At 35.8% G+C, this 27897-nt stretch overlaps 1 protein-coding gene across 2 annotated transcripts; it reads left to right on the top strand.

Moving 5' to 3' along the window:
- Nucleotides 1-398: 398 nt before the first annotated feature.
- Nucleotides 399-6937, top strand: fbxo15 (F-box protein 15). 2 transcript variants are annotated; one of them, XM_084398211.1, is made up of 10 exons: nt 399-539; nt 642-728; nt 1035-1139; nt 1249-1482; nt 3901-4101; nt 4190-4316; nt 5016-5095; nt 5525-5670; nt 6188-6312; nt 6396-6937. In XM_084398211.1, the coding sequence occupies exons 1-10, from the start codon at nt 463-465 to the stop codon at nt 6663-6665; spliced, it is 1452 nt and encodes a 483-aa protein (XP_084254337.1). In that variant the 5' UTR covers nt 399-462; the 3' UTR covers nt 6666-6937. The 2 variants fall into 2 exon arrangements, with proteins under 2 accessions (XP_084254337.1, XP_084254336.1); XM_084398210.1 differs by having other exon boundaries at nt 639-728.
- The last annotated feature ends 20960 nt before the right edge of the window (nt 6938-27897 follow it).

Raw genomic sequence — 27897 nt, 5'->3', positions numbered from 1 at the left:
ATGTAGCATTTATTTAAACTGTCAAATTGTTTACGTACGTCGTACGATAAGCACCTCCATTCGCATGATCTCACGGATCCTTCCTAGTTTGAATTTGAAAAGCTCTCGATTAGACAGTTTCAACTACATTTCCGCTCCTGGCCTGTTGGGGGCAGTAAATCTCCAGATTCGCACGTCACCTGTTAGTAGACTAGTTAGTAGTTGTAGCAATAATGTTATTTTTTTTCTTTTGTGGAGTTTTTCTCTGGGATAAAATGTTATAATTCTATGCTGAACTGTTTAATGTCTTACCCAGTGTGTCGGACTGTACCCATTAAAATAAACCAGATGAGAATGTGTCCTGTGTAACGTAGTGCGATTAATGCGCGGCTGGTTACCTTGACAGCGAGATGCCGGAAGAGAAAGACTGAACGGATAACAACTTGAGAAGCACTTAAACACGTTTCAGAAGAAATACGAATTATGTCTTCGCCATCCGTGAAGACTAAGAAGCAAGATGCTGAGAAACACTCAATTATTACATCAAAATCCATGTCCAGGTTGTTTGTTACTTTTCTTGGTTATTTCGCACCATTAATGCCTCTGCACTAGAGAACTCTGCTAGATCGTTTCAGTGTTTTTGTGTTTCATAGTCTCAGCAGACAAACAAAAATGGCTGTACAGCACCCATCAGTCCACAGAATGGCATCCAAACGCAGAGTAAAGGCTTGTGGAAACCCCTTAGAAAGGCAAGTTTTGCGAGTAACGTTAGGTAATTTAACTATGGTTTTTAGCTTCACTTTGTGACTCTCATGCTCGGATCACTAGAAATTAAAGTATTTGTTGTATGTTTAAAATAACTGTTTAATTAGTTAAATGTTATTTATTTAATTACATTTTTTAAATGAGTATTTGCTTGTTTTGTTTGTTGTTAAATAAGTTGCCACTGAAAACCATTGCTTTCATAATTAAACTGCTTATAGGCCTATCTATCTATCTATCTATCTATCTATCTATCTATCTATCTATCATTTGTTTAATCTGACTTCAATTAGGATGCCGCCAGAGATCATTCTCAGGATTCTCTCATACTTGGATTCTGAGTCTGTTTTCTGCATTAGTTTTGCCAACAAGCTCTTCCATGAACTGTCAAACAACAAGTGAGTTATTTATTTTTTCAGACTATTTAATTAATTTATGATTCTTTTTTTGTCTCTTTTAAAGCATAAAGATTAAAATCATTTCCTTTTCATTCTGATGTCCCTGCAGTTCTATGTGGTATCAGTTTTACATTCGTGAACATGCCAAAAAGAAGAAAGCCAACCATGAAGATCATATGAAATGTGATCTTGGCCCGGTAGGTGTGCAGGAGAGGCCAAAGGGATACTGGAGAAACACATTCTTCAAAGAAATTGCCAGCCTGAATGTGAACAAGTGGAGAAAAAAACTTCAACGCATCGACCCTTATTCAGGACTGCCGCGTCACACAGAGGAAGTCCTAAGGTTAGAGACTGTGGCTTTTATGTTTAGTTTATATGATCATTCACAAATGTGTTGACTAATTAAATGTGTTATAAATCTTAATCCCTTTTACATTTTTTGGGCTATTTTATCCTTCATTTAATACAACAATATCATTGCTTTGGCATGGTGACATGTAATCTGAATGTTTCTATATATACACATAAACTTCTGCATTTCTAGTTGTTTTGATTTCTTTCTTTCTTTCAACTGCCTTTCTGTATATCGCTAATATGCAACAAGACTTTGTAGTCAAAATAACGTCTTTGTTGTGACCTGATCTGTTGAAGATGGCATATTCCCCATCAAATATATGTCAAGGTGTGTTTTTCCCTCCTGCAGTGTCTGGGCTTATTAAAGGTGAGTGTGAGAGTCAGCGTCTTAGATTTGCTCTGTGCTCCTGGGCGATGGGATACGGAAACACGCTTGATGATCTGCAGGCCACGGCATGCTGTTGTCTTAACCTCTGATTAGAGCTGCCGGGCCACTCAATTTTTCGACTCAAAGAGTGTGCGGCGTACAGGGGGAATGAAAATAATTGTGGTCCCCTCAGAAGGCTGGGTGAATTGTAAAAAATAAATTGCTTGGCCTCTACCTCTTGCCCAGACAAATCCCCATAGGTTCCTCAGTTACAAAGACACTGGAGGATGAGATTTACTTCGGTAATAATCATCTCCACTGACTTTCAGACACAAACAACAGCTATTAATCTCTCTGGGACTCTGCTTGTATCTTGTTTTACAGCATTAATTGATATCATATGGTGCCAGTGCCCACACATGATGCATCATATTAAGTATTTCCCCAATCTAATGCCCTGTTTCTTTCAGAATTAATGTCATTCATTGCTTGTATACTGCCAAACAAATATTTCCCCGCTCTTAATTAGGTTAATGACACTAATAAAACAAACAAATAATCAGTATTTTTGTTTGTTTCCCAACTAACCGAACTATCCTTTAGCTTTCGTGTTTCAGTATTATCACAGTTTTGATTATCAAGTAAATATATATTATGTTAAGCATCCTCATATGTTTACAGGAAAACTAGATACAGCTTAATTATTATTATTTAAGCAGCCTTGGATCCTCCACCTTTTTTTAATGTATTTTTAAATTTAACATCTTTAAAATGAGTAAAATTGACTTAAAATTTAAACCTTTTATATATTAAAAGTAAAAAAATGTAACCATTGGCAACATTTTATTCACTAAAATGTATTAGATTTTTGCTTTATACTGGCTTAATAAATGCACTTAATAATAAACAATTCAAAATGTATTATCTCAAATAGAACTGCACGATTCTGGATAAATTGAGAAACATGATTTATTTTTTATTTTTATAGGGATCACAATTCTCCAACTTTTCTGAATATACAACTAAATGAAATAACATGTAATTAGAGGTTCTGAAAAATGTTAATTGCTGCAGTCTGTTTAAAAATGTTTAAAGGGGTCATCGGATGCCCATTTTACACAAGTTGGTATGATTCTTTAGGGTCTTCATGTAAAGTTTGTAACATACTTTGGTTAAAATTTCTCAATGGTTATGTAAAACAACACCCTTTTTACCTCCTCAAAAACAGCGACCCGTTTCGGTGCATGTCTCTTTAAATGATAATGAGCAACTGCTCACCCCATCCCTCTCTTCCATTGGTGGTGTCGACACAAGACTTCCTTGGCAGACAGTATGGCTGAGGGCGGAAATATGCTAATACGGGACAGTCTGTCAGCGGTCGTGGGCGGAGCATGAGCAATATTACATAATATTGCTCAGAAAATCTAAACGATTTGATTATTGAGAGTTTAGACTTTTTGAGGATTAAAAAAAAAGATTTTTCTCCATTGTATGGTGGTTGTGTCCACACACTGCAAAGACACATTTATATGCAAACACCATATAAAAGTGAATTTTGCACCCGATGACCCCTTTAATTAATTTGAATGAATAATAATAAAAAATCGGTTTAAATGAATGATTCAATGACTCACTGAAAAAGACGCCACAGGATTTTTAAAAATACATTTCTTAAAATAATGATTATATGACAAATATATTTCTAAACTGTCACTTTGTAACAGTCGATGTAATGGATACAATCTTTATTTGAAGCCTTAAGTGACTTTAAATGGTGATCTACTCTATTTTGATCGCTACCATAGACATCAGTGTTTATATCCGAACTATAAACTTTTATCCCAGTACTTCTGTGATTAATTTGAATTAATCACAAGAAAAATACACAGATTATCACCCTCTCTTTTATTGAGACGTTTTATGTATTTTATGGGCTTTTATCTTGTATTATTCCCCACTTCTACTTCAAAAAAGGCACTGCCCTTAAATGCTCTGAGAACAGAGGTGTCAGATGGGGTTTGTGTCATGTGTGTCTGGCAGGAGTCTGTGCATTACATGGGAGATCACAGTGACTGATGGGAGTGGACGGCAGAGCACCTTTGAGCAGTCTCATGCCTCCTTCAGCAGTACGGCTGTTTTTGTGTTCTGGGGCGCTGTCAGTTGGCCTTCTTTCAACCAGATCACCTCACTTGAGCTTTGTGGAGTGTCGCGGGTGCCCCTCCATTGTCCTGCTCCCTACAGGTGTGGTAGATGCCAAAAATACAACGATACACCTTTTTTGTCCCAACCTAAGTGAGTGATGTAGTCGCTTCCATCTTGTGTCTTTCAGGCCGGCCTGGAAATCGGTTATGTCCAAAATAAAGCTTCAAGGAGAACACAGCGAGTTGTGTGTTGCAGACAAGATTGTCAAGAAGATGCTGTATGTTGGACAGGGCGTCACTTTGGGATTCTGGCAGGTATTTTCCATTTCTATAACTGACACTGTACATTGTGGAACTAACACGTTTTGGATGATCTCTTTATAATACTTTTAATCTATGAATTGATTAAAAGGGATAGATTAAAATGCTTTTGCATTTTTACATTTTTATTTCTAATAAATGCTGTTTTTTTTCTTCATGATTTCCACACAAATATCAATCATCACATTTGTTTTAAACATTTATAATAATAAGAAATGTTTCCTAAACATCAGGTGAGCATATTAAAATGATTTCTGAAGAAACATGTGACACTGAAGACTAGAGTGATGATGCTGAAAATTCAGGATTTCCATCACAGAAATAAATTACTTTTTTTTTTTTTTTTTAAATAGAAAACACATATTTTGAATTGTAATAATATTTCACAATATTACTGTTTTTACTGTATTTTCGATCGAATACATTTCCCAAATGGGATCAATAAAGTACTACTACTACTACATAAATGAAGCCATTTCTTTCAAAAACATTTAAAAATCTTACCAACGCTACACTTACGCTTTAAGTATATGTCATTATTATTGTTATGTTATTATTATCATTATTATTATGATTATTATTAATATTAGCAGCAGCAGTAGTAGTAGTAGTAGTAGTAGTAGTAATAATGTTTTTTCTGTAATAATAATAATATTTCATTGATAATGCAACAACTCTGTGCTTCTTATGCAGGACCAATGTGGAATTGCTTTTGTCATAGTGAACTTGCACAATCACAGACTTGTGGAAAGAAGTCTTCATGCGTCTATTAGGTATGCCTTTATTTCCTCTTATCGGTTTTCTCATTTGCAAATTTTTTTTCCTGTGTTTTTAAAAGACTATTTGCATTGTCAAACCAAATACTAAAAAAAATTATTCTCAAACTTTGGTGTGTATTTCAATTTGCTGAATTCCTGTGGTCTTTTTTTTATTTTCTCTCCCTTTTTTTAATCACAGATGTGTTTGTGTAAGTCAGAACCCTAAATGCCAGTTATGTATCACCGTCAGTATAGTTTGGTGGTGTAATAACTCCATCTTCTGGTGAATTTGGGCACTGTGTACAGCTCTGACTCATCAGTTCTGAGACCGTCTCTATTACTGCCATTCTGTCGCTACAGTCCTTAGTGTGAAAAGATGCACTGACACCCACTTTGTAGTTAATGTCTTTCTTTTCCTTCCTTATCTCTCTTTCATACCGCTAGTCCATGTGCAGCAACCGGAGTCCGTGCTTTGTTTGATGATGTGGACCCGGAGCATGGTCTCCATGGATACACTGCTTACATTGAACTGCACAATACAGTGAGAGTCGTCATGTCTGGCCGCTTTTCCCAGCTGTTTTGCAGGAGAGGTAAATTGTGCACTGTATAATAAGAAAAAAAGAGATCAAAGTCCAATTGATGATAAAAATGATTTGAGCAGTTGGCAAATTCTACACTGAGATGACTTGACAGTTGATGGTACTTTATGCTTGACAGTAGATGGCGCTAGATTCTCAAAAATATCTATGTTGTCCTGCTCTAAGCAAAATTCTAAATTGAGACAAATTCAACAATTAAAAATTGTTTTTACCAAGTATTGATGCTCAAATAGTATTCTTTACAAATATTTGATTAATTATGAAAATATATGTATGAAAAAATATTTTTCCACAATACTTTTCTTACAGTGTATATCACATATCTACCTAATATATCATTCATTGATATATATTCATCCTAAAAGGTATTCAGAAAGTTGAAAGCATCAAAGAATCCTGAAAAAGCACAAATATTAATATGTGTCTTAATTATTTTTGGGGTCACTGTAAATCTTATCTTTGGTAATGAAGTACCATAGTGCATAATAGCTCTTTTTTACTCTTCCAGATCAGATTTCTGATGGTTATCTACCACTGGAAGTGATCAGTGAGAATAACAGATCCTTAAATACTCATCTGGTTGGAGATGTCAGCTTGCCTTGGAGGACTGAAGCTTTACATGGAACTATCAAGGTATCACCACACTTATTTTCTATTCACAGTGCTTTATTTCAAAACTTATGTAAGGATGTTCATGGTCTAATTGGTGTCTCCAGGACTGTTGCATGATCAACCTCACTCTATGGGATGAAGCCAAGCAGCCTTTTTGGTGTGTGAGTGCTCCTGTTGTCATGACAAAAGCAAATCAGGACACGGTATCATACGATTATGATGGCGAGGGATTCTCCATCCTATACCAAGACTCAGAGGGGAGGGTGGAGATGAGGCTGAAGCAGATGGAGTATAAGGAACAGTATTTTTTGGTTAATCTAATGATTTACATTTCTGTCGCCAAAGTGAATAAGCACTTTGGGAGAGATTATTAGTGAAGACCGTTGTACTATATTTGACTTAAGAACAAGCAGGGCAGCTGCAAACTAGTCAGTAATTTAAGTTTAAACAGTAAATTGAAAACCTTTTTTTTTTGTAGCTTTTTTTTGTTTTCAGTAAAAACATTTTTTTTGACTAAATGTTTCTATACACTATCACCAAACATTTTAATCCACATTTTCACGGATCATTACATTTTAAGGATATAAAAATCAGCCTGTCACAAAAAGAGGTTTTCATGTCAAGTCAGATCAAATTTAGATAATAGAAAGAAAAAAAAATCTTGCATGGAATCAAGAGCTAAAGAATAAAAAAGGACCTTTAAGCTGGATTTAAAAGTGCCAGTGGAGGAGGAGGAGGAGGATCTGATGTGAGCAGGGAAGCCGTTCCAGAACTTGGGGGCAGCAACTGAGAAATCTCCTTTACAACATGAGTGGGACAGAAGGAAGCTGATTGTATGACCTGGGGGCAGAGTATTATGGAAGCTTGTTTTAACCACAGAATAAAAATAAAGGCAATAGTGACTTTTTTTTATCTCACTTTTCTCTTGCAATTGCAAGTTTATTTTTTTGCAATTCTGACTTTTTCTCTTTCACAGCTGCGAGGTTTGTCTCAATTCTGCGAAAAAAGTGAGAATTGTGAGGTTCAAATTCAGAATTGTAAGAAATAAACTCGTAATAGCAAAAAAAAAAAAAAAAAATTCTGAATTGTGATATATAAACTCATATGTGCGAGAAAGAAAATCAGATTTGTGAGATATAAACTCGTAATTGCGAGATAAAAAAGTCAGAACTGTAAAATATAAACTCGTAATTTCCAGATAAAAAACCCGCAATTGCGGGATGAAAAAAAGTCAGAGTTGTGAAATATAAACTCGCAATTGCAAGTTATTAAGTCCAAATGTGATTTATAAACTCTCAAACATTTTTTCGCAACTACGAGTTAATTTCTTGCAATTCTGACTTTATAACTCACAATTGTGAGTTTAATTCTGACTTTTTAAACTTGCAATTGTTACTTTTTTTCTCAGAATTGCGAGACATGTGCTATATATATATATATATATATATATATATCAACTTTTTTCTTGCAACTGTGTTTATTTCTCGCAATTCTTACTTTTTCTCTCGCAAAGAGTTTATATCTCACAATTCCGGACTTTATAACTTGCAATTGCGAGTTTATGTTTCACAATTTGGAGAAAAAAGTGAGAATTACAAAATTAAAAAGTCGGAATTAAACTCAATTGCGAGTTAGAAAGTCAGAATTGCAAGACACAAACTCATAATTGCGAGAAAAAAAGTGAGAATTGTGAGTGATAAACTCACAAATCTTTTCTCGCGATTGTGAATTTATATCTCACAATCCTGACTTGTCTCGCTATGGTGAGATATAAACTAAAAAAAGTCTCAATTACTTTTTTATTGTTTATAAACTCATACTTGTGAGTTATAAAATATATAAAAAATATATTTTATAAAATTCTTCGCAATTCAGTTTTTCGCAATTGCGAGTTATAAAGTCAGAATGGCGAGATATAAACTCACAATTCTGAGAAGAAAAGTCATAATTGTGAGATAAAAAGGTCACATTTACTTTTTTATTGTTTAATGCGTGGCGGAAACAAGTTTTTATAGAGTATGGATGAAGGAGTTTACAAATATATTGTGGAGAAAGACCGGGCATTCTTTATAACTAAAAGCAAAATCTTGATTCTATTTGTAATATGTAATTGGATTCTAATAGAGGAGATGTATGAATCTCACTGGCATATTCTGAACCATCTGGAGATGAGAATGAGACAGGCGTGCATACATATAATTACAGTAATCTAGGCCAAGTCCTTTAGTCAAATAAACTCTTTTAGCTGCAGATCTGAGCTGCGAGACGATTAATGATGAAAACTAATGTGCTTGTCAAAATTCATTGATGATCAAAAATGACAAATTGGTGGATAACTGGTTACAGAAACTAACGATGGAAGCCGGAGAACCTAAAATAGCAAATTTTGTTATTTTAAATGGTAAAAAGTAAAACGCATGAACAATTAAACAGGTTTCCTAATTATAATTGAACAATAAACTGCATATAGAGTTACTGTCCTTGTCACCTAGTCATAAGTGGATGTATCTTATTAAAACTTTTTGCATTGACATTGTTAATTTGGTTTATTATAGTGATGTTGATCAGTGTTGTTTGTATACGTTTATTCATGAGCATGTCAAAACCAAAGGCACTGAATCCATTTCATTTGATTTTCCATTTAATCTTCATCAGGAATGACATGTTTTTTCCCCATTACACTTATTTCTAAATTACATAATGGATAGTTATGTTCGGTCCTGCATTAGTCTACTGGCAGAGTGTTTCTTACCGTGGAGCATAACAGAATTCTTGTACGCCAGGCAATTGATTTCACTATATTATTCATAGGCAATAGACATTTCTATGCCCTAGAGGTAGATTATGTTCTTTTGTCAGCATCAAGTTACACTTTAAATCGCCGCTGCATTGTTTATGCAAATTTAATAGTCCATAAAATGTCTGTTGAAGTGCTTGACTTGAAGATGTATCATTCCATAACACCGAGGACAGTAAGTGCACGTAATGGAATTTTAGTGTGCGACTCCGTGAACAATATTTTGACTTCATAAGATGAAAACGGCAGCAAAAGTCCCTGGAAATGATTGTAAACTGCATAATGTTGTTATTGTGCAGTCTCAGCATTCCTAGCATAAGACGGTTGCGTTCGAGTGAGGTATATAATCATGACATTGCTCTTTATTGCAGGCATTTGACACAATTCCAGAGTCAGAATAAAGTTTCGCTTAGGTCAGTAACCAGAGGTGCCGATGTTATATGGTTGGCAGAAGAGACTGATGTAAAAAAAACTGGATAGTGCCTTAATAAGATTGCCTAGCACTGTATTTTTTCCCCCTCAGAGGTCAAGCTAACCTTGAAAACTACTTTTTTTTTCCCCCAACATATTTTCTGTCGTGACTCTGATCCAAATCCATTCCCTCCAGGCTCAAATGAATTGGCTTCTTGTCATGACTGAGGCTGTATTAAAGGTTTGCCTGAAGGTTAATACCCCTTATGTTGCCCCAATATTTCAATGGTTTATTGTACCGCAGCAAATGAACAACAGTGCAATGCAGCTATTATAAGACCGACCGGAGGCACATTTGAGTGTAGTAAAAACACTTTATTCATCTGGTAATATAGTTTTTAAAAGTCATAAAACACCTGCTAGATCTGTTAATCCATAAATGAGGCACAAACAATAACGTCGTGTAATGATGAAAAAGGCAAGTGGATGCTATTCTGTAGAAATGCCCTACAACACAATATGAAGTAGTAATGGACTGTATTTGATTTACAGAGACCACGATGGGTAATATTGAGTAAATAATTGATGTGATTGCTAAAATGTGATTCATTCATGAATGCTGGATATGCCATCAGTGAGATTAAACATTTTCTGTTTAGAGATTATCTTATAGTTGATCATTGCACAACTGAATTAGAAATAAATTAAAATAATTTAGAAGTCCCATTAAATGGCTGCCTGTTACTGCAGTATGAAATATACTGTGCACAGTATTCAAAATGTCTGCAAAAATATGCAGTATAACTATTTCAGCCACATGTGAAGACATTTTTACACAAAATTGGTATCAAAATTCAAAACCGTTTAAGATTATAACCACTAACTGGTTATGCATCTTTCCAGTAGATGGCAGACTAGTGAAATGAATTTCAGCTCTCATTTTGAACCGCATCCATATTAATTAACAAATACATTTTTTAGATATTGGTGATCTGACACTAGAAGACTGATGAAGTATTACTTATTAAATTTTTGCATTAAGAAACTCTTCTGGGGACTTATAAAAAGAGGTGCGAAGATGTATGATTATAAAATTGTCTGAGATGCAAAACGGATAAAGTATAAATGATTAAAATGTGGTCAGAAAGCCATTTGTGACATTTACAGATAAAATGATACTTCCTGTTATTGTGTGCACAAAATCAGTTAGGAAGCAGATTACTAACTGAACTTTTTGTGATCTTTGGAATTAAAACTGCTGCCGTTTTAGCATTTAATGGCGTCTCCAATGAATGACCCACTGGATCCAATGACTGACCCCCTCCCAAAAAGACGAAATACATAAATAGTTATGCTTGAAATGAATTTGTGCAGCCTTTTTAGCCCACACAGTGTGATTTTTAATCACGTCATTTTATTAACATGCAGCTGAAAACTCCCAGTGGCATTTTGTAGCAACTTGGCGGTGTTCTCGCCCCCCGATTAACATTTAACTCCGATCTGGCGGGACCTTGTTGCTACAATTAATTCTCTGTCATCCCAAACCGGGGTCACATGCTAACGAGGCCGCAGCCTTCACTGTGTGACACAGCTCTGCGCTGCCATTTAAACTAAGACACATCCTTATACTGCTCATTTAGTAACACAATAATACTGAATATATCTATAAATAACTCAATAGTTACGTAAACCCCTCAGTGCATTGCTATATGTAGTTTTGACCAGAGTTTGGACCTTGCATGCTAGCAAGACTGGAACTGGTTTGTTTTTTAACCTCTGTACTGACTACACTGTAGAGCTGCGTGATTAATCATTAAAAGGCGATCTCTATTCAAACAACCACGTGGCCTTATTGCTAAATGACACAGATTCGGCTATGTCTATTAAACTTTTGATAAGTAACAAAACGCAGATTCATCCAGTAATGAAATAAGTGTGAAGTCTTTATAAGTGAGTCATTGAATCATTCATTCAAACCGATTAATTATTATTTTTTATTATTAATTAAACATTTTTTTAAGTACGATTTTTAAATGTTTTTCAAAGATGCTCTTGAGCTCTCCAAGGCAGAATTTCTGTGGTAAAAACAGTTATTTTGTGCAGTGTAATTACAAATTAAACCAATCATTTCCTATTTCAATATAGTTTAAAATAGAATTTATTTCTGTGATGGCAAAGCTGAATTTTCAGCATCATTACTCCCTTCAGTGTCACACGATCCTTCAGAAATCATTCTAATATGCTCATTTGGTGCTAAAGAAACATTTCTTATTAATTACTAAATTGGGGAAACCATGATACTTTTTTCAAAATTCTTTGTTAAATAGAAAGGTCAAAAGAAGAGCATTTATTTGAAATAGAATGTTTTATAACATTATTAGCTTATTACAAATAAGTGTGAGAGCGCAATTCCAAAAAAGCCCCAATGGGAGTGGAAAGTTCTGTGCGTGATCTACTGACGACACGCAAGTTAAAGAACATGGATCGTTTCCATAATGACAATGCAATCTTCCAAAAGCAGCGCAAATGATCATCCTGCTGAATAAAAGGGTTAATTTCTTTAAAAAAATCGTACTGACCCCAAAACTTTTGCGCAGTCCGATGGGCTTTAATTAGGTCTAATGCTGGCTTAGGCCGGGTTAATATGAGTTTTACTTTTGCTTAAATGTACAATACTTTCTGACAATTATTTAATACTGTAGTGGCTGAAAAAAAAAAAAAAGAATTATGCTCTGCGTTGATAACAGACTTGGAGTGTAATCCGCCATGAAAGTTGCTTCATTTGATTTGAAAGCCGTTGTATTCATGTCAATTCAGAAATGGAAAAAAATACATCAATGTGATGATGACTTTGTTCCAGAAGTGTTGAAAAGCATTTAACTCCCATTTCTGTGTAATCCGTTTACAATCATATTTAGGCATTTCTTTTATGTTTGTTTGTTAAGTTCACTTGGCCTCCCGTTGTTGCTCCTAAGAGTTCTCATAAATACTCTGAGGGTGTTTTTGCTTCGGGCAAATTGTGAAAATCCAGTGAGTTTGCAGACTGAAAAGACTTTACGCTTTCTGCTCCGCTCAGGCCTGGAGATGCAGATATGTAGTCGGTGTAATGTGCATTATATGGATTGCAATAGCGAGACCCCTTGTCAAGTCGAGTCTGTTTTATTTAAATAGAGCTTTTCACAATAAATATTGTTCCAAAGCAGCTTTACAGAAAATAAAGCCTTCATACCCCAAGCCGAAGGCGACTGTGTGGAAACGCAGGATGCATTCTTGCATTTAAAAAATGGCTAGATGGAGTGCAAATGATTCAGACAGCAATGTAATAAGGATTAATATACTAAGGGCCAGATACTAACAGATTGCGCCAGCAAAAACACTTTTTTTGGTGGTAATAAACTCAGGAATTACTAAAGATATACAGTGGAAAAATTGGTGATGAAAAGGTATGGATACATACATTTGTAGGATATTCCCTTTCAAACGCAAAATTAATGGGGGGGTATGATTACGCAAGGTTTGCGGTCAGTTTACTAGTATTTGTGGCATTAATTAATGCTGAAAAATAGCATGTCTTCACCCATTTTGTGCTTGACATGACTGTGTCTGTATTCATTTGCGTATTGTTAGTGGATCACCTGCAGGACTTTCCACTCCCATGGGATTGCAGTTGCACACTAATTTGCCCAGTAATCACAATGTCAACTGTGACATCACTAAACGGCTAATTAAAAGAATATTCATGGTATGGATTTATATTTTTATATATGTACATTTTGTATGTAGATTGATTTGATTGCTTGCTTGATTGCTTGCTTGATTGCTTGCTTGATTGATTGATTGATTGATTGATTGACTGACTGACTGACTGACTAATTGATTTGGTTGGTTGGTTGATTGACATGGCATAAAACAGTCAAATGAATACGAATAAAAATGGTGCAAACAAACTATGAGACCTCCTGTGTGAATAGCCACCTTAGATATTCAGTAGGTAGAACATAACAATTGGGATGTTTTATATTTTAGGACCGAACAGAAATGAATATGATTTGCTCTGTTGATTGTTAGTTTTTCATATGTGTTTTGAAGAAGGCTTCACCCGAGAGCAACTTGGCACCAGAGTTTATAGAACAATTATTATGTCGGTTCTTTTTCCTGTTGTTTTGGTGCAAAGGTTTGCGCCTGTGGCAAGCGCTCATTGGTCTGTGTGAGTGCAGGGACACACATCATATCCTGGATTCCAGCTTCTCTGGAGATTGCGCCTTTGATATGTGTCAGCGCGTGTTGCCATGGATCCTTTTTTCCCTCCGCTGCCAATGAGGAATTTAATGGAAGTGTTGGTGGGCACGTTAGATTTATTGATGCTGTGGTCAGCTGGAATGCTCAGAAATGCTCCAGTTGTGCCTTTATTCGCTTTAGACTCCCGTTAGCAGTCGTTCATTATTCAGGGCCATGCATTGATGGCTAGCTTTGTGGTTTGGTGGCCTACTGTGAACACACTATTCCCTCTGCTCACATTGTGGTGTTTACTAGTGTTATGAGTGAGGTTTTATGGCTCAGAGCTGATTTGTGTGCATTAGCTGAGCCAGAGCTTTATGGAAAATGTCCCAGCACTACTGTTTTATGGGTCGCATTTTTTTTTTGTGTGTTTTTTTTTTTTTGCTAAGCCTGGGAGACATCAGCATCACACATTGAATAAACAAATCATGTTCGTATAATAATTCCTCTTTTAGTACAGCTAATGTGGAGATATTTGATGCTCAAATAAGCAGTGTTTATGGTAGAAGCGTATGTGAACAGTCTGCTTTGTTTATTCTGAGTGTGATGGTTATGTTCACTGAACAAGTTGGGGAGAAAATGGTTTTAGTCAGGACCATTTATTCACCAGGTTCTTATTGTACAGTATGTTGAAGCCTGTCAGATCTGTGACCAAACAAGTGATGGCTGTTGTCATGACGATGGTCCTACATACTGCATCATGTGATTAGATCATTTACAGTGGAGGATACTCCTCAACAGTGGTGAAGGAAGCAGAGAATAATCCATAGAAACTATAGTTAATATTCAAATATTCAACAGCGTAGAAGTAGTAGTATATGTAGGAATCTATTATTAATTATTATTAATTTAAATAATAAATATAAATGATTGTAAATAAGTAATAATTTACATTTTCCTTGATGATAATAATAATAATAATTTGTTGCAAGCACATGCAGGCACTAACTGTGCTCTGGTCCCAATTTCCTGTTAAAATTTTTGTCTTTCTGTACATTTTATTTATTTATTTATAAAAAATAGATTTGTTTATTCTTATTAATAATTAACAATAATACATAATTATATATATTTTTATTTTATTTACTACTACTATATGTAATTACTATGATTGCTACTACTACTACTATTGTTGTTGTTGTTATTGTTGTTATTATTATAGTAGATTTAATTTCCATCTGATACATTTTAGAATATTCAACAATTTACAAAAGCAAGAAAAATAGATTTTGAGCATGCTGTCACATTTCATCCAAACAAACCTAATTTATCATTCTCAGCTCCTGCAGAGCAGCGCTCATCTCTCGCTAATGGTTTTCCTACCATTACAGATTGTAATAATCGTGAACACATTTTGATTTATGTGATTTATGTTATTTTTACCCCATGAAAAGCATGGAGATGCAGCATTGGCTGATATGCCTCAATTAGGTTTGGAGATTTGAGGAAGTTGTCCATTTACTGAGACCATTTTGCTGTTCTCTCCAACAATATGTTATAAGGGAGTTTGGTCCTAGAAAAATATAAAAGATCAGTTTCAGCGCAGAATATGGGAATGTTGTGGTACTTGTGGGATGTTTGAGCACCCCGTGCATAATGAGGAGACATCTCTGCTATGATGGTGATTGATTCTATCACACTCTGAGACCCTCAGCCCTGTCTCCACGCTGGATGATCAGTGAGGTTTTATATTAGCATGATGAATGACTTGCAGTTATGCACCTTGAGAGGTAATGTTCTTTTAACCTCGCTCAAGAGTTGTGCTGAACAGATAACAGCCACCATATACCATGATTTAACGACTGTCACTACCAATGTGGGTAACATTTTAATAAGGAAAGAAGGTCACAACAAAATCCAGGTTGAAAATACTTTGTATGAAATATCTCCAGAAGTAATATTTAAAAAAAAATAATATATATTTTGTAATTAAAGGCACAGTGTGTAAGTTTCGCCTCTAGAGGTCTCTTATTCAAAACAATAACAAAGGCGTAGCTTGATGATGGCGTGAATGAGTGTGGAATCATGGGAGGTGGCATCTTCACTGATGGAAAGCAATCCGACGGGATTTGCTTTCCATCAGATTGATTGTACTGAAATGTGTGTTGGCAGTGCCTGTACACAACCATCATAAAATGATAAAAATCATTTTAAAAATCCATCCAGTGTTTTTTTTTTTAATCTCCTTATATGTTTTCCCCCATCTCAAATCAAGCCGTTCGATTTTGTGACGTCACAAGATCGGACGCCCCCCCCACAATTGTTGATTGACAGCAGCGTTTCAACACAGACCCTCCCTGAGCGAGCTGTCATCATAGTCCGCGCGGTCATTGTTGATACGCTGGAGCAGAATGGTGTCTAAGCGATTGTGGTGTTCTGTTCTTGGGTGTAATAACGAACACAGCAGTCATTTTGATGTTCCTAAATCCGAACCGCTGAAGACGCAGTGGCTGAGTTTGTTTTCGAAGGGAATATTCCCCATGATCAACGTCAATGCTTTCATGTTTGCGCGAATCATTTCTCACACCAGACTGCTTTACAAACGAGGGTCAGTATAAAGTTGGTTTTGCTAAGAAGCTGCTCCTGAAAAAAGGATCGGTACCAACTATTCGTGTTCCTGCTGCACCTCCAGAAGAAGAAGTGAGTGTAACGTTTTATTAACCTTTATATTAATATTTATATTCATCTTTGCAAATCGCTAGCACGCTTCACGATGAATGCGGCTAAGGTTTACACTCAGGGCACATTACGGCATGTTTTCTATGTACGACGTTCTCAATATAATTCATAATACCACGTTTATAATGAACAACGCGTTATGGTTATTGTGTTATTGTGTTACAAACGGTGTACGCACAGAATAGAGGGGCGGGGTGAAAGCTCATTATCATTTAAAGACACATGCACTTAAACGGCGTGCTGAAAACAGAGCTGTTTTTGACCAGGTAAAATTAGTGTTTTCTTACAATACTAATGAGAATTTTTAATTAAAGTATATTACAAACTTTTAATTTAGACCCTAAAGAATCATATTAGCTTGTACAAAAATGGCATTATATGACCCCTTTAACTATTTCATTCTAATGAAATAGCCTCAAGAGCTGAATTACTGCTCATACGGGTCACTGTATTTGACAAATAAAAATTGTGGGGTAATGCAACGCTATTTTACTTGGTGAAATCAATCATACTAAAACTACATTTGAGTGTTTTGAAAGTTATGTTATAACGTTACTCTGTGCGTTCGCTCGGTGATTGGTATGAGACACTTATTGCGCATTGCAGTGCTAGATTGATATTAAAATATAGTATTAAAAGCTGGATGACTTGTGTTGCTTAATGGCATGCAATCAATTTTAAAATATATTGTATGGTGGAGAAAATGCTGTATTACTGTTACTACAAATAAAGCTCTATAACGCGGATATGATGTCATTGACAGGCGACACAATGACACGGATCATAAAACTGATTAAAATTTCTATGGATTTAAACATTGTTGGAAACATTTGGGATAATGTAAGTACACAAGTCAACAAAATATATAACATTGTTCTGGTGGTTTTGGGATATTTTAATAAAAAAATCGAACAAATTGGGCCTTTAAATAAGCACATAATAGTTGTTGTTGTTGTTATTATTATTATTATTATAAAAAAATAAACAGAGTAGTAATATAGAGGTAATGTCAGTTATTCTACTTTCTCTGGACTTTAGCAAGCTGTGGAGTGCATGTTGATTGTGAGGTCTTAATTTGCTTAACATTGTAATGATTTTGGTACCATTTATTACAAAAACCATAACGGCTAAAGCTAAAAGCCATTTACTGGAACAAACACAAAGTGATTTAGCTAAACAATTTAGGAAATGCATTTTGGTAGACTCACATTAAAAAGGTAGTCAGGGATCTTTAGTGCTCAGTGGTTAGCAAATCAGCAGTCTCAGGCCATTTTTTTGCTTTTGCTGAAGAACTTTAATCTTGTAATGTTATGTTTCGTTTTTAGAGTATCTGGTGACATTGAGCCATAGGTACCTAGAATATAGAAACAATGACCCAGCATATCTGTAGCCTGAGGACGATTCCTCATTGGCCTTGACATGAATCTCCAGGACACGTCATCAGTTTTGTAAGCCACCTTGTGTGGCTAAATAGAAACCATATCTCATTAGCCAATGTTACCCGAGACATGCAGGACAACATTCGTCAATGCCACGATCCTTTCTGCTAACTCTGCATTTCAGAAGTTACTGTAAACCTGTCTCACCTGCACTGGTGTCTTAAACAATCAGATTCGCCGATCAAAAGGGTCTGTGTAGCATAGCCGGAGATAGCTGGTTGTTATTGTAGCAGGTATGCTATCAGTTTCCTACTATGGTGTGTTAGCATTGTAGCCTATTGTATTGTACAACAGGTGATCATTCTATGGGTATATGATATACACTGTTTAAAAAATGATATACACTCTGCTGCAATCTTTAGTGTCACGTGACAGTTAGTTGACATGTAGCTGCAAAGTTACTTATAGTTAGTAGAATGTCTAAAGTGGACTATCGAAATAAAGTGTTACCAAATTTAGCTTTTTTAATCATCCACTGAATAGATTACCAATTAAAAGGCCTTTCTCCCCATAAAATCACTCCCATTTGTCAGTCATTTTCAGTGAGAGTTGGTGAGTTTTGGTGACATGCATGAATGTTGCGATGTTGTGAAATGAGATATAGATCTATTTTGAGAGAATTGTGGTCAAATTGGGGGCTCATTTAATCAGTGTCACTAGTTTGGGTGCTTTAATGTGTTTGTAATGATAGTACACAATATGCACAACCTAGAGAATGGTACAGCTGTCCTCTGAGAAGCAACAACAAACAACAACCTTCTAACAAAACTCCTGAGGATAACAGTCCAGATGTTTCTTTAAGCCGCGGATAAGTGTGTAAATAAACAATTTTTAACATACAAGCATATTTAGCGATATTGTGAAGTACCTTAGATCCTGAATACAACCTGCAGCTAGATGATGTTTTGTCTCCAGAATTAATTAAGGGTTATAGCAAATCATTAAATTTCCTTGACAGCACTGCAAACTGTGAAGGTATGAAATCTTCACATTGAAGGCATGGATAAAGACAAAAATGTGTTGTGTGCATGATAAAGAAAGAGAACATGAGTATGACTAAAATATTCAAGACAGCCTTCCAGCCAATGCAAATGAGTTCAAAACAGTTTCATGGAGGCCTTTAGAAGCACATGAGAGATGAGGAAACCAGTGAAGAACAAATTACTCTACAGTCATAGTGATCCTGGTTCAAACACAATTTAAATGTACTAAACAATGTTCTTGCTCGAGGATCTCGACAGATCTCCTTTTGCCAATGTGATAAATGTTGTGTTTTATAATGCACCTGGTTGGGGCGACAACTGGTAGAGTGAGACACTTTGAAGGGATATTTTGAAAAAGATGGGGGGGTTTGTATACTGTACAGTAAAATAAGTACTACTAGAGTATTTATGTAAATAATACTTTAAAGGAATACATAAATGTAATCATTTTTCACACTTAATTGCATGTTAATTTAAATTAAATTCAGCACATTATAGTTAAACAATTAAGTTATTACAATTAAGGCGATCTTTATATGTAATTTTATAATTGCTTTGTTGTCTTTGAAATATGGTTAAAGTGTATAGCCGAATGTACTGACAAGCATTTATGGTAAGCTAAAATATACTTTAATTGTCATTTCTATTGAAACTTGAATGTCATGTTTTTAAATATATTTTATATATTTATATGTTCGTCACACGCCTTTATAAAGTTATAAATATGGATATTTTTCTTACTAAAACGCATCGCTTCGCTTCATAAGGCGTTTGTCACCCCCCTGCAGCCGTATGGATTACTTTTATGATGGATGGATGTGCTTTGTTTTGGTCTTCAAAATCTCAGTTATAATTCACACCAATTATAAAGCTTGGAAGAGCCAGGATATTTTTAACTCCGGTTGTGTTTGGCTGAAAGAAGAAAGTCATATAGTATACACCTAGGATGGCTTGAGTAAATTATGGGATAATTTTCATTTTTGGGTAAACTAACCCTTTAAGTTGAAATCACTTAAATATCCGAGTTTATTGTACTTAAAGCAGCAGTTTTTTTTTTAGTTTTTTTTAACAGTGCAGAGACTTAGTCACTCATACATGTTATTGATAATTTAGTTTATTTATGAGGGTAAAGATACACAGTTTGATTGTATTTTCAGGCTTTCTCTATAAACTTCACTTCAAAGTCCTTGTTAAGTGTTTGTGGCAATGACATTGAGGGTAGACCAAAGTCGGCTCATGGATGTGTCAGGGAGATGGGCGTCATCAGCAATCTGTGACAAGAGCACTGTAGCGAAACAATCAGCATTCGTGTCACCACCGCTCACACTGTGGAACCTGCTTCTCAAAACGCTCCCAATGTGCTGTCAGCTTCCTCAATTCTCACCAATACTTCAGTACGGTCTCCCAAACAAGCTGTTCTGAAATACACATGGGTAATGCAAGCCCTTGTCAACGCTCTGTGCTACTGACAGAAATACTTCCCTTATTTCACAAAAGCACAACCAAAGCTAAATTCCCTGTGCAGTAATCTTGCGTGTTTTGTTTGGCTTCATTAGCTTGGTTTCCATCCAAAGTTACAAAAATGTAGCTTATGCACAAAATTTCCATCTCATGTGTTCAAGAGAACAAAATGATAACTTCCTAGGAAATTGGCGCAAAATATCTGTAATAAAAATGGAAGTTGCTGTAATTGGGGAAGAAACTGTGGCTTTTTTTGTACATTACTTGACTCAAAGTGGGCAGACAAAGCGCAATAAACGCTGTCATGACGTGTGAGACCATTCTGAGAGGTCTTTATACCCATGTTGACAACATTGGACATTCTATTGTATGGAGAGAAAAAAAGACATTTCTGAATATTACAGTCAATGACCCAAAATTCTCATTAATAGTGACATATTAGCTGTCTTATTGTAATTTCTAATAAATGGAGGCTTAAGGCCGTTCAGTTTATTCTAAGCGTGTGCTCGTCTGTCCCTTTAAATGCTTGAGCTTGTTACAACAGGATGGATTCTGATTGGCTGTCATCCTTCATCAGCTGAATAAAATGATTCTGAAAGTGATTGTTATAGCTGTGGTGGGAACTCTGCTATTCTTTAATGTTGAGAATGATTTTTAGAACTATATCTTTATCGTTATGTTTATAGTTATCATCCTTGGTGTGAACAGGCCTTTAATCTGGATGGTCTTCAGGTTAATGCGTTACATGTTTACATATTCAGAAACCCAAATTGGCAACTAAAATTTTTGAACAAATAAATGCAGCCTTGGTGATCAAAAGAGACTTCCAAAACATTCAAAATAATCTTCCCTACTCCAAACATTTGAACAGTAGTGTAGATTTCCGGACGTTAATATGCTTTTAAACACCTTTGCAGTGTTCTTGAGGCTTGTTTACTGCCAAAATCTCAATGCACCTCGATAAAAGTCCTTGTGATTATCCTTTAATGATTCAGTCTTTTTAAATCTGAAGAGAGGGAGACAATCCTCTTGTCAGCCTTTGCTTTTATGTTGCCATGGTTTGACAACATCCGTATGTCTCCGGGGCTGTGTAGCGTGCAGACGGCATGTCTGTCTGGTTTGGTTTTGACAGGGATCATCTCCACGTCAGATTAACGTGGAATCTTTTCATGATATCAAAGGCAAATCATTTTCTTGGACTTGCATTGTTTTTAGGGTGCTTTTCATTCTCTTGACAGCAAAATGTAACTTTAAAAGGCAAATAACAATGCAGGTATGTTTCTCCTGCTTTGCATTATGTTAGTAGTGCTTATATTTGTATTGGACGAGTCGATGCAGCCACACGCAGAGATAGCGAGCGCTCCAGGACATTAGGGAATTGATCATACAGCTGCTGCTTCGGAAAGTGTTTGCAAAAGGCCCCAAAGGAGCCCATTCAGCTTATTCCTGTATAATTACCTCAGATGGCTAATGGAAATCGATGGCATGTCTGTCGCATCAGCTTGATATGCCGTGCTTTGTAATGAAAGTTCACATACCTGTCCAGGGCTGAAGAGGAGGACTGTTGGTTCAACCCTTTGACATGCCAAGTCAACGCTTTTGGCAGTAACACAGTAATGGAGGGAAGGCCCAGCTAGACAGAGATGCTTTCCTACTTAATTAGCCAAAATGTGACATGCTGTTTTTTTGCACTCTCAGTGCTGAAGTTTATCTTGCCATAAAACATGCTGGGCTTTTATGAGAGGAGGTGATTTTAGTGGTGTCAGAAAGAGTAGATGTTAGTGGCTGTAGGGCAAATTAGCTGTTAAACTATTCCAAAACTCAAATCAGGATACAAGATTTAATGGAGGGAGCAGAGTGTACAAAGGCAGTTGTAACAGATTTTATGTGAATTGCCGTTGAAATTGTTCTTTGTTTATATAAAATCTGCTCAATATATTCTTTGGTCAATCTTAGTCAATATTCTTTCTTAAAGGTATAATGGAGGATTTTTTACTTCCGGGTGGATCACCTATACTATTGGTCCTCCTAATTGTCAATCATTCTGGTGAATCAATCAAACTTATTCAAAAAGTGGAGAGGGTGGGTCTTATCTAAAATTCGGAAAGATCCTCCGCTATACCTTTACAGGTTGTATCAGTGATTTCAGGCCCCAAAAAAAAATGATCACATTCATCTAATCTTTCCTAATGATCCGCTAGCTGCCCGCCCCATAAGCATGCCGTCAAAAAACCACGTCTCTGTAGGCAGCCTAGGCTCTGAGATCTGCACACAAAAACAATTGATTTCACCAACCACTCAAAACCAAAACAAATAGTGTTCCAACCAATCACCGACAAGGGGTGGGTGTTGTGAGGATTTGTGCTCATGCACGGCTGCACGCGAAGTCGGAGCTGAAGAAGAAGCTGGCTCAAAACCTCACAACACCCTCCCCCTGTCGGTGATTGGTTGGAACACTATTTGTTTTGGTTTTGAGTGGTTGGTGAAACCAATTGTTTTTGTGTGCAGATCTCAGAGCCTAGGCTGCCTACAGAGACGCGGTTTTTTGACGGCATGCTTATGGGGCGGGCAGCTAGCGGATCGTTAGGAAAGATTAGATGAATGTGATAAAAAAAAAAATTGGGCCTGAAATCACTGATACAACCTTTAATAATTCGTTTTATTGTGTGCTTTTAACTTAGAATATCTGTGTAAACAGTTCATAAGCACTCCATTTATTTCAAAGACAGTTGTTTGGCTGGCAAAAAAGAAACATAAATTCTGTCATATTTGCTCGTGGGATACAGGTTTGTTTTGTTTTTGTGTGTGTGGTTTTTGTTTTGTTCTTATTGTGTTTTTTTCTGTTTTTGTCGTTTTGTTCTTTTTGGGCTTTTGTTGTTTGTTATTTTGTTGAACACCCATGATTACACTCTAAAAAAAATGCTGGTTAATGGGTTATTTGGCATCCCAATGCTGGGTTGTTTTTATCCAGCTGGTTGTATTAAATGTTTGACCCAACATGCTTGGTTGTTTTATTGAACTCAACTTTTGATTAAAAATTACTGGCTTAAAATTTACCCAAAATACGCTGAAAATTTAAATCACACACATAATTAATTACTAGAGTAACAAAACAGGCAACAGTAAAAATCAAAAGATGAACATGTATTAATTAGCAAGAACACCCAGGAATGCACAAAAATATATGCAAGAGTTAAAGGGCACCTATTATGCCCCTATTCACGAGATATAAAATAAGTCTTTGATGTCCCCATGTATGTGAAGTTTTAGCTCAAAATATCCAACAGATAATTTTTTTACAGCATTTTCAAATTGTCACTTTTTGGGGCTGAGAAAAACGCACCGTTTTAGTGTGTATCCCTTTAAATGCAAATGAGCTGCAGCTCCCAGCACAGAGGGCGGAGCCTCACAAGCTCGCGCTCAGTTAGGACGATCTCATCTCACGGTGACAGAATGATAATATCAAAACAGAAAATCTCAGTAGTAACTCTCGGTGTTCATTTCGACCCGGAGTCGGACAATAATACCCACACAGAGTCAGAGAATATATGCTGTATTGAAATTGAACAGGTATAGTTTAGTTTAATTAAGATTATAACTTATTTTTCATCTTGCTTTTATCCACTATTAGTACAAGACTGTTGTAGCAGACCGCGTCCGAATAGTGGGAAAAATTTACTGATGGGTTTTATGAAGTTTATTGTACATCACAGCATAAGAAGTGCGCATTTAAGTCTTATCCATAAACTCTCTCTCTCTCCCTTTCATTATCATCAACATACACAGCGAATTACACAAAACACTCCTTACAACTAACAGTAAACAAATATACACAGACTTTATGCCTTTTTCAGTGGGTACTTAATAAACTGTTAAACTTTATATCCGTAAAACAACTCTGACGAACTGTAATAAAGTGCCCATTACTGCCTTGATCACTAATCAGTAACGTTAGGCCTATCGCTTCGGAGACTGTAAGCTGGATCACGAACAGTTGGTACAGATTCAACAACGACAGTAAATGAAGACTATGTTCATTCTTACATCTTATAACAAAACACCTCAAACGCTTAGGAGACATTCTTGTCTACAGCTGCTTTGGCATCGAAACAATGTTGGACTGTTTAGCTCGCTCGGGGCGGGTCTACGCTAAAGCTGCAGTGTCAGTCAACAGTTGTGGGCGGGGCTTGTGCAAAAGTAAGTCACATTGCCCCGAATCTTGTTCTGAGACAGTGCTTATGATTTATGGGGATAAAAAAAAAAAAAAAGCACTAGGTGGATTTTTATCATTATATACAGGGTAGGGTGGTTGTGCACACACACTGCCAACACACATTTATGTTCAAACACCATGTAAAAGTGAATTTTGCATATTAGTAAGTTCACCCAAAAATGAAAATTCTGTAATTACCCTCATGTCGTTCCAAACTCGTAAGACCTTCATCCATCTTCGGAAACACAAATTAAGATATTTTTGATGAAATCCAAGAGCTTTCTGATCCCCCTCCCTCTTTACAAAAAAAAAAAAAAAAAAAAAAGTTAATAATTTAATAACTTGCGTTTGAAATCAGATTTGACATGCTCCTTATAACCTGCACATACACAAACAGTACAGTGTTTTGACAACATATGTTATCATCCAAATTAATTAGATTCAGTATTATGGCAAATAAAATCAGTTTATTTATTCAAGGAAACAGGCGTTTCCATCACGCTAGACGACCGATGCAGACTGACGCATTTAGCTGACTGACATCTCACCCCTTTGTTGCGTTGAATTAATTTACTGATAAAATAAAATGTATACTATCTATTTCACCGAAGAAATGCACCAATCCGGCAGCATTGAGAACTGTTCTCTCCTGACGAGGATGCAAAAAGCCCAAGCTCCGTGCAAACCATCAGCTGGGTTGTTGCATCGGATGGCGGGTGGGGGAGGTGTGTATTGTTTCAACTGTCAGTGAGATTGACCCAGCTAACCCAACAGCTGGATTACACAAACACCACCCAACATGCACAACCCAGCGTTTGGGTAAACAAAATAACCCAGCGTTTTTTAGAGTGTACCAATAAACCCAGTTATCACAGGAAAATTAAGTCTTGACATGCTAACAATGCTAACAAGAACCCTGCAAAAAATCAAGCATTGGTAAACAATCTGCCATAACAAACCGATATTTTCTTTTTATATTGCTTGCAAATAATTTGACCATTATCTTTTGAAGTACTGTCAATGAGCAAATATGTGTTTTGCCCCTGGGCACACCTGGCTAACTGGATCACGCTAGCCAGTCAAACCTTAATGTCTTGGCTGGAACTTTAGCGGCAAAAAAAAAAATCGCTACAAATTTGCACTGATCTGGAACATCTAATACTTAAACAAGAGCTGAAAAACGATGTTGTTAATTTACCCGAGATCAAGAAATAGACGCTTAACTCAATCTGAGCTCAAGAAAAGTGTATTTCCGTGACCTAGTGGCTGAGCGTGCCAGTCCTGTAATCTGACAAAGGCCACTTTGCTGCCAAATCAAAAGTGACAGCTTCTAATGAAGACAGAGAGAATTCATAGTTTCAATTTCACAGTCAGCAACATTCAGTGACCGGGGCAGAACAGCATGTAAGTGGCAGCTCACACTGCTATTAGAATATAAGGTCAAATCTTTCAATGAGTAATTAATTTCACCAGCTGTTATTCCACGGAGGGGGGAACATAAAAATACATGTGCCTGTGGACTTCATTGTTTTTAAGGAAAAGCGGTTTTAATAAGGATTTGCTGTGTGAGTGTGTGTGTGTGTGTGTGAGAGAACACATTTGTTAAGACTGCATAAACAGCCTACGTTAAGAGTTTGCATTTGCATGCACAAAGCTATTAAGTCTCTGCTATTGTTGATCTGTTTTGTTCTTTATTCTAGGGAAAAGCTTAAACAATCCTGTCCTGTAACCCCAATGCAGTTATAATTGCTCGACTGAGCAATCGGTCTTATTTTGCTACTGAAATGAAATCAGCTTAGCCAATGATATTTTCCCCCTAAACTGTAAAAATAATTGGGAGTCAAATATTTTGATATTAAAAAAAAACAATATCCACTTTCGAGTAAAAAAAAAGTTAGTAAATTAACTTTGCATTTGTTTTTTTGTAAAATACAAAGTCATAATTTTCGAGATGCGTCACAATTTTAAGTTTGAACGTTTTTTTTTATTTTTAATTAATTATAATTCATTGTAATATAATTGATAATTATCTTTTTATTTATGTAGTAGTATATATTTTATATATTGACATCTATACAAACTACCATTTTTTTTTAAATTCTGGAATAAGAGAAAACTAAAGGCATTTGTTTATTCACTGCAAAAACAAACAAAAAGATTAAAAATAATAATAAATAAATGTTTTGTATTGCATCCTAGTTAAATTATCTAAAAAAACCCTGCATGAAATAGTAAGCCTGTTTTGTCCTCAAGGAAGGACTATCTGGCCTGCACTTCAGAGGTTGTTTTTCTTTTCTACCACCTTTTTCATGTTGTTTGATAAAATCAGAGCTGTTGCACACATGGCTTGTCTTCATTTAGAGGTCTATAAATGGTTTCCTCCTTTCCATCGTCAGTAATGATTGCACCCACCTCATTTTAAAGTCTCTCTGTGTCTGCAATCAAGTCCCATTTATCATGTACATCTCCAGAACCTTTGCTTTCTGTCATTTTTAATACCGTTTTTACAATTGTTTTTGCCGTGCTGTCTTTGTCTGGCCATTTTAGCTGACATTTGTGATGCATGTATTGCATGATGCATGTATTGCATGATCCGCCATGTTGATAAAGGCCTTATGGCACTTGCTTGCATATGATATGCCACTGGCTTTATGATTATGAACATTTGCTGTCCTTGGGTCATTTGTTTCCTTGGTCTTTTAGCTGAATTGCTTCAGCAGATGGCTGTGAATTACCATACACATCTCAGGGCCTGTTTGGATTCCATTTCCAGCTTGTTTGGAGTCTGCTGTGCTGACGAATTTTCACTGCCGTTTTATACCGTGCATTATGAACCATGCTATGTTAAGCCAAAGTGAACTTGAATGTTGTGAGAGGAAATCAAGCCGTTGTTGTTGTTTAGCCATTGCCAGCTGTTTTCTCAAAGCTTTTTTGCACATTATATCATATATTGAATATCTATGCATATTAATGCAAAATAATATAATATAAAAATTATAAATCATATTTTTCATTATTATTATTATTGCATAAATATTATACATATAAATAATTAAATTCAAGTTACCTAAACGTATCATGGAGTCTACATTAAGAACTGTTTTTTATTTATTTATTTTTTATCTAAAAATAAAAAAAAACACAAAAGTTAATAAGTTTCAAGTTAAATGGAAAAAAATTGTATACTGATTTATCCTCAAACCGCTTTTAATATTAATGTGCAGCTTTAAACATCCTTTCCATTTTAACCCTTAAACAGGCAAGAGTAGAAAATGATAAGCAACAAATAATTTCATGTCATTTTTTATATCATCTGGACTTAAGTAAATCATATCCAAAAGAATT

Source organism: Rutilus rutilus, assembly GCF_951802725.1.
Source record: "Rutilus rutilus genome assembly, chromosome: 24".
In the NCBI taxonomy this organism is placed as follows: domain Eukaryota; kingdom Metazoa; phylum Chordata; class Actinopteri; order Cypriniformes; family Leuciscidae; genus Rutilus; species Rutilus rutilus.
The sequence above is the reverse complement of the archived record's forward strand: the minus strand, read 5'-3'. Positions and strand labels throughout refer to the sequence as shown.

Bases quoted from the DNA above. Each gene is read 5' to 3' on its own strand.
- fbxo15 (XM_084398210.1), top strand. From the start codon at position 463: ATGTCTTCGCCATCCGTGAAGACTAAGAAGCAAGATGCTGAGAAACAC. The intron at 540-638 runs GTTGTTTGTTAC...TCATAGTCTCAG, and splicing joins ACATCAAAATCCATGTCCAG to CAGACAAACAAAAATGGCTG. The intron at 1,483-3,900 runs GTTAGAGACTGT...TGTGTCTGGCAG, and splicing joins CACACAGAGGAAGTCCTAAG to GAGTCTGTGCATTACATGGG.